The 14715-nt window shown below is 44.0% G+C and overlaps 3 protein-coding genes and 1 long non-coding RNA gene across 4 annotated transcripts in view; 2 read left to right on the top strand and 2 right to left on the bottom strand.

The window, feature by feature from the left end:
- The first annotated feature begins 1109 nt into the window (after window positions 1-1109).
- On the top strand, window positions 1110-4225 carry LOC311308240. The gene is made up of 3 exons (XR_014630421.1): window positions 1110-1186; window positions 2816-3105; window positions 3295-4225. It is a non-coding gene; the product is annotated as an uncharacterized lncRNA (long non-coding RNA).
- Window positions 4226-6032: 1807 nt separating this feature from the next.
- On the bottom strand, window positions 6033-9196 carry mrpl42 (mitochondrial ribosomal protein L42). The gene is made up of 5 exons (XM_084437089.1): window positions 9109-9196; window positions 8777-8840; window positions 8266-8350; window positions 6571-6734; window positions 6033-6135 (listed from the first exon to the last, which is right to left on the bottom strand). The coding sequence occupies exons 1-5, from the start codon at window positions 9182-9184 to the stop codon at window positions 6090-6092; spliced, it is 435 nt and encodes a 144-aa protein (XP_084293215.1). The 5' UTR covers window positions 9185-9196; the 3' UTR covers window positions 6033-6089.
- Window positions 9197-9778: 582 nt separating this feature from the next.
- LOC311308522 (protein SSUH2 homolog) lies at window positions 9779-10597 on the top strand (the record flags this gene model as incomplete). Its single annotated transcript, XM_084437484.1, has 1 exon — window positions 9779-10597. One exon carries the CDS (start codon window positions 9779-9781, stop codon window positions 10595-10597), a length of 819 nt encoding a protein of 272 aa, XP_084293610.1.
- A 2568-nt stretch (window positions 10598-13165) lies between these two features.
- The window catches only part of thsd4 (thrombospondin type 1 domain containing 4), a gene marked incomplete at both ends in the record, with an annotated part of 37834 nt that continues 36284 nt past the window's right edge, over window positions 13166-14715 (bottom strand). The window contains 4 exons of the mRNA XM_084437483.1: window positions 13166-13311; window positions 13752-13896; window positions 14048-14227; window positions 14676-14715. The exon at window positions 14676-14715 is cut by the window's right edge and continues 134 nt beyond it. Coding sequence (XP_084293609.1) covers window positions 13166-13311; window positions 13752-13896; window positions 14048-14227; window positions 14676-14715 — 511 coding nt within the window. The remainder of the gene's footprint in view (window positions 13312-13751; window positions 13897-14047; window positions 14228-14675) is intronic.

Genomic DNA, 14715 nt, shown 5'->3' with positions numbered 1-14715 from the left:
CGAAATGACTTCTCGCTTTTTACCCCATTGGTGGTGTTTTGATTCCTAGGACAATGAAAACCTGTCAACAGTGCAAACCAATCCTGATGTTTCTGTCCAGATGTAGTCTGCAAAACAACAGTCTATATGTATATACATGTTGTCGTTGTTTTTCTTACTTCTATGCACATTTACATGTGCATTACTTGCCTCTCTTCATTCCAAAGATGGTCACAACCACTGGCCAGTCCTGAGAGCACATGTGCAAAATTACAACATATTTCTAATTTTACTGTGTGTTTGTGTGTTTAATAAAGCATATGAGAAAAGTTTGAGTCATGAGTTGTGTATTACCGAATTCTGTTGTGCTATGTTTACAGTTCTGATATTATTACAATTGGGCTTTCAGGTCTGCCTAAACTTAGCTTATCTAAGAACCATGTTACTTGCAATTTACTTCTGGGCCAATACTAAACTGTACTTTCATATGTTCATATGAATATAATATCAAGATTATACAGTTTATACACATCCATTGTATGACCAAAACGGTGGTAGAGCAATTATCAACTTTCTCAAAAGTGCTAGTTTTGTCAACGTTTTGATCTGAACCATTGTAGGCTATATGATCATAAGTAACCTTAAAACAGGGCTAAACATGATTTTTCCCTTTACTACTCCTTTAATGGTAGCGCCGAGGCTTCAAAACCCAGCATTTGTTTAAATAGACCCTTTTGCTTAGGTAAGTGAAGTTTCATGTTTATCTGAAACTTGTAAATATGAGCGCCTCTCCTAAATAGGCCGACACCGATTTATTTTGACGGCGAAGTGAATGGATCTGAAAAGGACTGTTGTCTGGCATGAGCGAGCGTAATACGACAACAGGACTGAGAAGGGCTAACCAGACCCGAAAAGAAACAAGCCGGTGCTATGCCATTTTTTGCACCCCCGCCACCAAAGGCACCCCGGCCCGCCCATAAGCCAGGCTGGACCTGGTCTGGTTTCAATATTGAAATCAACTGGCAAAGTGCATATCAGCTATCTAACCTAATGTTACTTATTCCGATACAGTAGGTGGCAGTATGCAACTGTACATGTTGATTCGCCATTAAATCAGAGTAGGTGAAGAAGTCCGCACGAAATCTAACCGCAGAAAGTGTTGAAACTGGAAAACACGGTGACAAGCTGAGCATATCTGCAGCAGCAGGTAATAACGTTATCATAGCAAGCCAGAATTCAAAACAAGTTATAACGTTAACTTATACTAACGTTACATAAATTATGGTAAATTTACTAGGCTAGCTTACAAATTGGGTCAATTATGGTCACTCCCTACCAGGTAGACTAGCTTTCTTTTTAGCAGTGGTGTTGTCAGCGAGTTGGTTAATTACCAATTGACTTATGGTGCGTTCGTTTATAACTGGGAGGTGCAAATTGCGACTTGCTACTAGGAATGATTAAATAAAACACCGCATGAACTCGCACTTCCTCGTCGTGAATCCGGATGTTTCTCAGCCCCCAGTTGCCGGCTGATGTCAATATATCATATCATCATCATATCATTCGCTATAGCTGGAATGCACACAGGTCGGAGGAGGTAGGTATTTTGCCACTTGCGACTTGCCACCTCCGACCACAAACGAATGCACCATTAAGCTCAGCATTAGTGTGTTTATCTATCTGTAGGCTATCTAACGTCAATGTACCGTCTCAGTAATGGCAACTTCATAAACGCAGTTCAGTTGAATAGGGGCTATGTGGATAAACGCCCCCTCCTGAGATGGGACACTTTCAGTTTCGCTAATCGGGAATCGGTAATCGCTTTGTAATCGTGAAATGAGCGGCTTCCCCGCTTTCCTATTAGAAATCATAAACTGTTGGCGAGTTGGGGGGGATCATTTATATTTGTTGGGGGGCGGGGGGCTCCCGATGGCCACCCCACCCCTGATGGCCACCCCACCCCACCCCTGGGGGAAATACTTGCAAACACGGAAGAACATGCAAACTCCGCCCGTAGGCGAGATTACTTTTCGCAGTTTAGCAAGAACACCAGAGTTTAGGGTCAGGTGTAGGTTTAAGGGTTAGGGTCTTCCTAAACCCGAAACTCAATGGTGTTATCGCTAAACTGGGTTGCGAACTGTTTCGCCTGTCTGTGTTTTTGTATAGAACATAACATTTATTTGCTATATAACCAGTACAGGTACATTGGATTTCTTATGCAAGTCCTTACAATATCTTATCGGCACTTAATCAATTCCTCCAGTCCTGGGTACACAACTAGACATTATAAGGTTCCCAATCTGGCAATTTACTATCCTTAGTCTAGTATTCTATCAAATTGAACCCCATCTACATATTCCATCCAATCATGGATGACTGACTGTGTCCGTAATATAGGCGGTGCATTGTGGGATACCTGAATCAGGCTCTGGCCAGTGAAGAAGGAAGGGTGATTTCTCAAATTCACTTGCATAATTGAGGTCACAATCACATTGCATGCAAGCCTATTCATGTTAGTCTAACTAGCAAATTGAATGAGAACTTTAACTTGCTTAGCTAAGAGGTCTGAATGTGACTATTTGTAATACTTATGAGTAAATAACCTCGGGTCTCTGTAATTGTATCATGATGACAATTTGTACACTCTGTAATCTGTGTTCTATTGTTGTTTTTGTCTGTAACTTTAAATGCTGCTATTTTGGCCAGGTCTCCCCCTTGTAAATTAGATCTTTGATCTCAATGGGACCACCTAGTAAAATAAAGGTTAAATTAAAAAAAGAAAGAAACTAAATCCCTCTAAACATATTTTCTCTTGGTCTCTCCCTGTGAATGTCAGCATGGAGGAACTGCGTAAGAACAAGATTGAACTGATCGACATCTTGATGATAGACCCCATTATCCTTCAGTATGTACATCAGGAGAAACTGGTGACGGATCCGGTATACACCCTCCTGAAGACCCATGAGAGCACAGTTGACCTGCTAGATAAGATGATGCTTAAGGGAAATGATACTTGCACACGCTTCCTGAAACTGCTGCAGCGACCAGACATCATAAAGAACTACCCCAGGCTGGAGGATCTTTTTCAGAGCAACCAACCAGGACCCAGTGCCACTGCCCCCAAAGGTAAAATCATTTTGTGTACATTTCCAAAAATATTCTACTGACTCATAAGATCATCATTCCCTAGCAGAAATATATGGTTCTAACATAAAACGACTTAAAGTTGGAGTAACATTGAATTAGGCCAGATTATCTCTACAGACAAATGTCTATTATTGTCTATTATTCAATGATATTTTTTTTTTTTCACAGGTCTAAAGTAAAACTGAGCCATGTTTCTTATGTGCCACTTGGAGTGAGCCAGGGCAAAAAGGGCCTGAAGTTTACACAAAAGTCCAAAATGTCTTTCATGAAAAACGTACCTTTCAGCAGCACCTACGACAGCGAGAAATAAGCCACATAGAGCAGGACGGCCTCATGTGGGACCACAGCCAAGACGGGCCGGCCTCCTCACATTTCATGTTTCTTTTTTAAACTTTTTACTTTATTTTAACATTTTATGTTTTTATACGAAAACAGATCAAGTAACAATATAACAATGAGCATATTAAAGTAGGCAAAAGGGCATCCATTACAGTCTGTAGTATATTAGTTGACGCCACCTTTACTGTAAGTCATAGCGGCCTACAGTCACAGTGTCACACAATCATAACTGATCATGTAAAGGATAATTCTCAAATGGGATTCCGTACCATATTCAATTTATTGTGGGAACCATGTATGGTGTACATCAGCTTCTCAAGCTTCAAGTTTAACATAACTTCCTTCACCCATTGCAAGAAATGTTTTTTCAGACTTCCAACTAAAAAGAATGAGAACACGAGCCAAGAGTGAGGCAATTGCATTTGCTTGATGGGTGGTAACCCTGCTTTCCAAAGGACATACACCGAAAATAGTTGGGATTGGATTTACATTTAATGTTTCTAAATATCCTTCACACGTACCGCTAGCATTAAACATCCCTACAGCTAGAACGAATTAGGGAAACACTGCTTTTCGCATTACGGGCCCTTAACTCTGGAACTCCTTTCAGAAACAAAACAATCTACCATCCCTTATTCCCCTGCAAACACTGATACCTACAGTATGGGACTGTAGATTGTAAATGCCATTATAGTAATTTCCTTACTGTTTAATGATTATTCAACTCTTCTTTACCCATGTACTTTGTCACTACTTTGTATTGTTCCTACTCTTTCCTGTATAAATAAAGGCTTATATGTATCTAAAAACCAACTGGTAAATCAATTCCATGGGTATTTTGTATTTATTTATTTGTGAAGGGACAATGCACATACATCCATAGTACAATACTATATATGAGCCAGATTTAGCCCAAATGGCTAGTTTCCATCTGCTGTCCCTGGCCAGATATTTAAAAGGAAACCTGTAAGAAAAGCATAAAATACAGTACATTTCTAATACATTACAGAGGTTAAAAAAACAGAATTACTCTAAAAACAATACTGAGAGCATGCAGGAACTGAGAAGACCAAGCATACACAAAGGGCAGAACAAACAAGCAACATTGGACATGCAGTGTACACATGTCTGGTTGTTAAAAAGCCATGGTTTTAATTGCTCACTGAAGGAGCGGTACAGTAGCTACTAAGTTCTCTGATGTGCCCCGGCACAAAGTTCCATTCCTGTGATGCCTTAACAGAGAATGCAGAATGACTAAAGGCGCTTTTTCTGATCGGCACAATACAGGGTGGATGTCTAGCCAGCCTGCCCAGGAACCTGTAAAATATCACTCCCCTTACAGTAACACATTCTATTTGGTATAACTCTTCCTCTTGTTCACGTCCTGTCTTTTTTACCCCTTTGTTAATTACAGGGTTCTAATGTCAAAGTTCACTGACAAACCTCAGATCAAACTCAGAGATTTGATTGAATCACCTGTTGTATCAATCAAACACCAACTCCACTTGTGTAAGATACAATTCTTAAACTGCTGAAGCATGCATAGAAATGAGGTGTTTCAGCAGTGGAAATCACAGCAGGGTTGGAAGAGAAGAAAAACACTAGATGCAGAATAGTAATAAAAAAGAGGGAAACAGGGACTATATACACCCATACAGTATGTACAGCATGTGTACAGTTACAGTATAGAATAAAGAATACATACATTTGAGCATGCAGTGAAAGATGTGTGACTCTGCCGTCCTGAATTCAGTGGGCAGTTCATTTCACCAGTGTGGGGTCAGGACAGAGGAGACCCGTAACTGTGTTGATCGACCGCAGGAACCTCAGACTTCAACCAGTCGCCCCGAAGTAGCAGAGCGTAGCGGCCAGGAGGGGGTGGAGGGTTTGACCATGGCCTGGAGGTTGGAGGGGGCTGTTCCTTTCATTGCCCTGTAGGCTAGTGCCAGAGTTTTAAACTGGATGAGAGCCGCTACAGGGAGTCAGTATAGAGAACGGAGGAGGGAAGTTGTGTGAGAGAACTTTGGGTGGTTGAACACCAGGCGAGTAGCAGCTTTCTGGACAAGTTCCAGAGGTTTAATGGCTGATGCCGGGGCCTCAGCAAGGAGGGAGCTGCAGTAATCCAGGCAGAGGATATTTAACTGTAACTGAAAACCGTAGGCTACACGTTCTGTCCCACAGGAATCAATATGTGATAAATATTGGTAGGTTTATTGTCCACGTAGGTGTGGTAGCCAGAAGACATGGACCCATTTGGCATTTCTCCATTTTCTTGAGACTGGCTTAACTACAGATGAAATGGATTCAAGGGTGAGAGGAATACACACCAGTAATAATATTGGTACAGTAGGCTACACTTATCACCACATTGTTGTTGGAGGTGTTGGTGTTTGCTTCCATTCATATCAACTGGAACTGCAAATACTGATGTTTCTGGAGCTTCAAGTGTAGGTAGTAACTACATTATTAATCCCCAGGGGAAACTGCACTGTTAACAGTCACATTCAAGGGACATCAAAGAATATATGCGAGAATGTTCTTAATACAAAAAAAACGGTACTATTGAGTGATTTGTACATTTTAATTTAGTTACAACAACACAAAACATTCGTATACTTCAGTCTCTATCTGTCTTTCGGAGGGTCCCTCTTCCTGCGTCGCATGTGGTACCTAAGTAAACAGAGAAACCGTAAGAAAAGTAGTGCTTTTGCAAGAATGTATACGTCACGTTTCACAATCAGAATGTTTCGACTGGGGCACCAGGTCTGGCCTGGGAATGTGATGCCAACCAGATCATCATGTTTACTGAGCTCGTAATAATGATAACGGCTTTTAATTTTGGCTACCACTGTAGGCTATTGTTATATAGATAACCCTCCTGTCATTCACATGAACCACATTGCTAGTGTTTCAGATGGAAACTCAATCAATCCCATGTGAGCAGGGAGACGAACTGTAGCAAGGACCTAACATTTCAATGTTGGTAAAAGTTATGTATATTATAAGAAGGTATGTATTATTATGACAAAACTATAAAGCAGCAAGAACCTCTGACCTCTCAAATCTGGAGTGTCATTTAGACAAGGGCTTCAGCAATGTACTTACTGTCCCACAGGATACCAGCGGTGCTTGGTGGTGTGAAACATCTTGCTGAGCTCCTCGATGGTGGGGGCCTGTTTGTTCTGCAGAACCTCCCTGCTCAGGTGGGCCTTCAGAACCTGGTCATGGGTCTCCGCCGGACTGGTCAGGGCGTCTGGCCGTGGAATGGGCTGCAGAGTCGAACCCCAGACATTTAAAGTGGAGAATCATTTGGGCACAATGTGCGACACAGAAGTCTGCTATAGTTCTAACCTCTAGTAGTACTGCTTTTGGTGCTCAAAGCCAAATAATATTCCTGGAGATTGTGGACACCACCACACGAAAAGCACACAGGTGCCTGCAGTTGAGTTCCACATCACTCAACCTCATTGGACCAAATCATTTTTCATACCGTGTGGCTGTAAGACTGGGACTCAGTCTGAACTAACCTGGCTTCAGTAGCCTGATTCTATTTCACTCCGTAGATCAGTTTGGCCCGTTTATCACAACCGTTTATCTAATATGGAGCGGGATTGATACGACTGTACCCACTTGATACGACTGACCCACATTTCATTGGGTTCACTCTGTGACTCACTCTGTGAACCCAATGGTTCATTCACTCTGATTGGTTATAGGTCTATCCAACTGCCTCCAGAGGCATTTTAGTCTGACTGTTGATAAAGCCCCTTGGAAATTGAAAATAAACACAGGATTTCCAGACCCTTCGCATTCTTGCGAATTGGGTTTGGCGAGGCCAGCTCTGAACATGGCTCTTCCAGAACCTGATTCTGAGTCCCAGACACTAACAAGCATGGGAAATTACGGCATATTGGCTCCAATTTTTGAAAACCAAAAGCAATGATTATTTGGCTGAAAATGGTAAGAACGTAATTTGGATTATTGATTATTCATGTTGACCACTGAAAAAAAAAAAAAAGAACTGTAATTATTGATTACATGATTTTGTCAACTGCATTTCCACAGTATACACAAGTAACAAGACAGGATAGCACAGTATACACAAGTAACAAGAAAAGATAGCACAGTATACACTAGACCTGGTCCAGGGCAATATCTATACAGATAACGCCCTGTTACTCTCAATGCAATTTGCCTATGAAAGCGCTTCATCGGCCCGGTCGTCCGAGTCTACAGACAAAACCGTTTCGTTACTCACCAAAGTAAACACATCGTTGGAAAGATGAAAGCCTTTTCTCCTGAAGCGCTACAGTTTGTAGTCCCCCACCTTTCAAATAAAGGGCACATTTGTACACTTAAATGTTTTATATCCACAGCGCATCGACTGTCTTCTTCTACCGGCGAATCGGCGCTCTCCGCTTTGTTTACTACTCCTGCCGCCCATGTCGGGGATGATGCATTACATCTTAAAGTCTCTCAACACCATTTAAGATGGTTAAAAGGCTTTCATCTTTCCAACGATGTGTTTACTTTGGTGAGTAACGAAACGGTTTTGTCTGTAGACTCGGACGACCGGGTCGATGAAGCGCTTTCATAGGCAAATTGCATTGAGAGTAACAGGGCGTTATCTGTATAGATATTGTCCTGGACCAGGTCTAAGTATACACAAGTAACAAGAAGGGATAGCACAGTATACACAAGTAACAAGACGGGATAGCACAGTATACACAAGTAACAAGACGGGATAGCACAGTATACACAAGTAACAAGACGGGGTAGCAGCTGATAGAGGATCTTTACCTGTGTCAGTTCATAGGGAACCTCTGGGGAGGGATGGTAACACACAAACGTCTTCCCGTCTGAAGTCACACCGATCTCCACTTTACTGAATTTGAGAGAATGACAAGCGGTGAAACGCCACCCATGCAGTGGGAAAACTGAACCGTGTGTAGACTACACATTCTCCCAAGAATGGGTATATTCACTCATTTTTTCCTGACAAAGAATGGGTTTAACAAGAATGGGTTTAATTTGAGCATGTTCTATAGTATAGGTATTTTGGACATCTAGCCTTATTTGGGGTCTGTCTACCATGACCATGAAACTTGGAGACATATTTTCACTGATGGTTCCAGTATTGAGCTAGTTTTTATGCAGGCTCTCACTGGGCTACAATGGAAGTCAATGCAATGCAAGCAAACTTAGTTTGAAACTATAGTGCTGTGATATGTCCCAGTGGTGATGATGGCAAATGCACAGCTAGAAACTCACCAGTAAGGATCATCTACTGAGGCAGGGCTCATAAACTCACCAGTAAGGATCATCTACTGAGGTAGGGCTCATAGTGGACTTGTGCTGAGCTGGCACGAAACAAGCTGTGGAAAGATATCTACAGCATTAAGACATCCACAAGCTAGCAGACATACTGTAGTCATCATCATCATCATCATCATCATACTGTACTGTCACACCCAAACAACCCTTTTAGCAACTATCGCAACCAACATTAGTGTGAATGGGTCTACTACGACCGCTAGCTAGTTAGCACTAGCTAGGATGGATACATTGACATTAGTAACGCCAGTTCGTAGAGATCGTATTATAGTATTATAAACTTGAACATCATCTAAAGACACAACCTACCAGCGTTGTATGTCGGTTTGATCCCGTTTGACAAGCGAGCGAACACACAACTCAACCTGTTCAGATGACCTGCCATGCTAACAATGCATCAATGTTACAAGGAAATAGTTCCGTGTGATTTTCTACTTCGTCAAGATGGTTCCGCGTGAGAGAACCTAACCAATTTTGAATGTTTAATTTTATTGGATGCTAACATTCTTTCCTGACACAAAGAAGAATACAATTTTAAATAATTAGACTTTTTAGTATGTATTATACACAACATAGTAATAACTTTGATTGTATTGTATGTGATCTGGCTTGTCATTTAATCAAATTGTCTGGTAGTAGAACACTTAAAAAAAAAAGAATTGGTTATTGATTATGACATCATGAACATAGAACTTATGTGCAGAACACTACAGGACACTAGATGTAGATGTGATGTGGCCTTCACAAAATGGCAGCTGAGCATCAGGGTGCATATCGGATTGATGTGATACTGGAGCCCTCTCTGTACACCACAGTACCACATCCCTCAGTAGGGAGGGAAAAGAAGACGGTGACAGGGCCCAAAAAGGAGATTTTTAACCGTTTTAACCAGTCTCCTCTGGGAGAACAGACAATCCGCGACATTCTTCGCGACTGGTTCCGAAACAAACCCCTCCTTTCACCTGCTGCAGCCAGGGGGATGGTCATTACTGCAGTTAGTCACGAGACTGCATACTGCTACAGGCTGGAAACCTTCACAGAACAGAGGTCTGTGTGCTTGAGGTTCGAACCCCACTGTAAAGGGGTCTCCCTGCAGCCTCCCGAGAAGCCCCAAGAGCCCCGGCCCTGGAAAGTGCCTGTGACCCCGGCCAAGATGTTCACCAACCAGGTGTTAAACTATCGCCTGGTCCACACCGACCAAGTGCAGCGATGCCCTTGCTGCCAGGGACAGAAGTGGGTTCTGTGCAGGCGGTGTCTGGGCTCCACTCACAGGCGCTGCCCAGTGTGCCGGGCAAGGGGAACAAAGAGGCCTTGTGCAGAGTGCAAGGGCGAACGGGTGGTGCCGTGCACTTCCTGCATGACTCTGGGCCAAATTTGCTGTGAGATGTGCACAGGAGAGGGCCAGCTGTGCTACTTCAAAGAGCTGCGCGTGGACTACCACTGTCACGTCCAACACTACGTGCTATACGAACCCGGAGGCATCCCAGAGGAGAGACTGACTTGGGCCATGGGAGAGATCCTCCATACTGCCGTGGGCCCAAAGGTGCAGCCTTTCGCCAGCTTCCACAAGGAGGAAGTCAACAGGGCATCGCGGCGGATGGTGCAGGAATCCTACTCCCGTTGGCCCCGGCGCCGGGTTATCCAACAGAGACACCAACTGCAGGCCGTGCCAGTCACGCGGGTCCGGTATCGCTGGAGGGACAATTCTGGGTCTGTTTTCATCTACGGAGTTGACAGCTTGATCTACTGGCCTGACTACCCCCAGCACAGGATGTGTCTCTGTTGCCCCTTGTTTTAGGGACTGATAATGCTCCTGTAGGGAGAACATTACTCTCCAAAAACCATGTCTTCATTTATGTTCTCTCTCTCTCTCTCTCTCTCTCGGCATGGGTTAGGAGATATAATTCGTATACAAACATTCTTCAGATCTCATAAAATACTCAAACTAAATAAACTGTTACATTTGCCATATTTTTGTGAGTGGCTGTAAGCCAGCGCACCTAGGATAGCGTTTATACTCCAAACCTCCACATGTTCATCCTTTCACTCCAACCTTTTCCCAGATGGCACACAGATATCAGTCCTCCAATCCGCTGGAGTGTTTCTACATGGTTTCAATAGCCTATTGGTGACGCAGTATCCTAGATCTCCACTAGATGGAGTACTTTCCTCACCACAGAGGCCAAAGGAAACCATTCTTTTCCCGTATAACTATCAATGTTAGATATTTTGTTTCAGAAATTATTAGTATTAATTTATAAAACAAATATCTTACATAGAAAGTTATAGTTTATTACTAATATGTTATCTGTAGGCTACTACATATTTTCAATCTCCTTTGACACACATAACACTATGCAAAGTTTGTAAAAACATAATTAGTAGTTTATTCATACTGTCAAAAGCACTGCATGTCAATCAAAACATGCACATATCAAATCTGAAGTAATATGAATAATGATACATTATTTGCATTAGTACTTCAAATACTGACATAGTCTGGCATTTACAGTAAGTCATACTCTCATGATTGTGTTTTGATAAATAATAGTGTTACATCAATATGGCACATAATAATAAACTGTTACATACACTGTACAGATTAGAGCATGTTTTTGCTGACTGCTGAGATCATACCAGACAGTGTACCTCATTATACACATACTGTACATACACACACACACACACACACACACACACACACACACACACACACACACACAGTTCTCATCCACTACTTGACTGGATGGAATCAAAGTAATTCTATGGACAAATTAAAGTCCTAAAACTTTCATCCATCAATGACAATCAATGTAGGGTTGAAGGTGTTTGATTAAAGTGATTACTGTATTTACCTGAATAAAAATTATTTCATTGACCAAGGTAGAATTACAGGAAAAAATGAGTGAATATACCAGCTTTGGGGGACAAATGTTGTACATCAATCTCCACTAGAGCACACAGTTGCATGGTCTTTATCCCTGGCAAATGGGAACACTTTCCTTTACAGTAAAAAGGTATTAGCCTGTGTCTAAGCATCTGCTTTAACCATCCCGTGGGCTCTGGAATGCCTACATCCCTGCCTGACGCAGCCATTGGTGGAGAGGTCAACAGACACTAAACCCTGCAGCCAAAAGGGGCCACTGGTGGCCGATAAACCAGCGCCACCCCCCCTGGGAGCCCGGAAAATAAATAAACAGGGCTCTCTGTTCAGTCACTGGGAGTATTTGCTGAACAGTCTTCCTTTCAACAAGTTGTCCATTCATTCATTCATTCATTCATTCATTCATTCATTCATTCATTCATTCATTCATTCGTTCATTCAGTCAGTCAGTCAGTCAGTCAGTCAGTCATTCATACATCTGTACACACAAACAAGGCAGTGCTGCAAAATATATGACACAGGCACAACAAGACGTGATCATGGTGGACAGCTGTGTTGCGTGACAGACAAGGACGAGGATATTTGACATCACCACGAATGCATGAGGAAATACTGAGCCTGAAGATATAGACATTTTTGGTCAACTAAACGGTTGATGTGGGAGGCAATTGTTGCTGAATTCCTTACACATACTGTACAGTACTTAGTGGTGACTCAAGATCAAGCGCAACTTCATACTACATGGAGATATTAATCATCATACCATAAATATGTGGATGGTTTAGAGTAAAATAAGCTTATTAGAATGTGTGTACAGTCTATACATTATCTCAGACATAACGCTTGAATCCTGTTCTCTTTTTACATCCTTTAATCCGTGAGGCCTGCGGTACTGTAGAAACGAGGACTACATTCCCAGCATCGATGCGGTACTGTAGAAACGAGGACTACAAGTCCCAGCATCGATGCGGTACTGTAGAAACAAGGACTACAAGTCCCAGCATCGATGTAGCAGCCCTTCTCCTCGCTGTCGTTTCACGGGCCAGGTGAATGAATGACGGCCACAAACCGCTTTCCCATGAAACACGGAGAGAAGACACGGATCCTTTTTTTTATTGGAGGGTTCCTGTTACGATCCATGAACTGGTTCCAGACTCTACTGTTTGGTGTCCTGTTTTTGCTCCACCAGAGCTCCACTCATCTCCCATGTACACAAGTCCTTCTCATCAGCTATTCGGTTTCTCAAAGGCTGTCTCCAAGCCCCTCCCCCCTCCGACCCTCTACCCCTTTCAAGACATTTTCCTCACTGACTTTTTCAGTTTATAGTTACAGCACTTCAATATGACAATGTCCGCACATAGGCTGGATCCCAGACCGTCCTCTACCCCACCCAGGTCAGTGTGTTTGACCCGGCGATGGAGAGCCTTCCCTGGGTACTGTGTCTGGCCCCACCTGGAGGTGCTAGGCCGGGGGATGAGAGGGCTATCTGTTGCGCCCCCTGTGTGTTGACTGTCTGTGGGCCACGCGGGAGCACGAGGCGCAGCATGTCGTCTTGTAGTAGTCGTACACGCACAGACGGGCCTGGACCACCACGTTACAGTTGAAGAACTTGTCTCGGCAGTTCTCGTCTGGAACACAAGAAACAACGATGACGTCAGTCAGGAAGGTTTTATGTTTCTGAGCTAAATCATTTCATATATTAGGGAATTCTCAAAATGTTAACCTGTAAGTACAGTTTGTTTCACATTGTTTGGGAAATGGAAATGTACTGCAACCGAGCCGTTAGTGGTTGGGGAAGTTCAGACCCATCTTGCCAGCGTAGCGATGACCTATGCAGCAGTGACTGACCAATGTGAGGGACAGTGACTGACCTGTGTGAGGGACAGTGACTGACCTGTGTGAGGGACAGTGACTGACCTAGGGACAGTGACTGACCTATGTGAGGGACAGTGACTGACCTAGGGACAGTGACTGACCTATGTGAGGGACAGTGACTGACCTATGTGAGGGACAGTGACTGACCTATGTGAGGGACAGTGACTGACCTATGTGAGGGACAGTGACTGACCTATGTGAGGGATGCAGGGCTCTGCGCTGCAGTCTTCCCTCTCCGCCGGCCGCAGCTGCTCCTCACAGCCGTCGCTGGTCAGCAAGTCGTCAGAGAGACAGCGCACCTCCCTCACGCGGAACCCCCCCTCACACGTTTTGGAGCACTGCAGGGAGAAGAACGGACTTACGGTGTTAGCCTCATACTCGCATTGTGTGTGTGTGTGTGTGTGTGTGTGTGTGTGTGTGTGTGCGTGTGTGTGCGTGTGCGTGTGCGTGTGTGTGTGTGTGTGTGTGTGAGTGTATGTAGCTACTCACCGCGCTCCATTCGGTGTGGTACCACTTCGCCCCGCAGCCTTTGAGGTTGCAGGTCTGCTGGCCCAGAGGCCGGTCCAGGGACGAGCACTCGTAGGGGGGGATGACGGCGAAGCCCTCGTCCGACCTCATCAGACACACCACCGCCCTCTGCTGGCTGCCCGGGCCACACTCCGCAGAACACTGTGGGAAGAGACCCCGTACACACACAGCGTAGGGGCCGTTGACGTCATCCACAACCATGAAGCATCCGTAACATATACATGGACTGCACTTATATAGCGCCTTTCTACCTTAAGGCTTAATGGACAAAGTGCTTGACAATGAAGGCCTCTTATTCACCCGTTCACACACACATTCACACACCAATGGTGACCAGGTGCCATGCAAGGCGCTAGCCTGCTCACTGGGAGCAATTTGGGGTTCAGTATCATGCTTGAGGACACGTCGACTTGTGGACAGGAGGAGCCGGGAATCGAACCGTCAACCCTGCGGTCATGGGATGACCCGCTTTACCATATTGCAAATCACACACACGCGTACACGCACGCACGCACACACACACACACACACACACACACACACACACACACACACACACACACAGGTTAGCCCTCTGCTGTGGTCCTACCTGGCTCCAGGGCCCTGTGAACCACTCGATGCGTCCGTCG

Source organism: Borostomias antarcticus (genome assembly GCF_949987555.1).
Source record: "Borostomias antarcticus genome assembly, chromosome: 4".
NCBI lineage: Eukaryota > Metazoa > Chordata > Actinopteri > Stomiiformes > Stomiidae > Borostomias > Borostomias antarcticus.
This window is presented reverse-complemented; position numbering and strand designations above follow the sequence as displayed.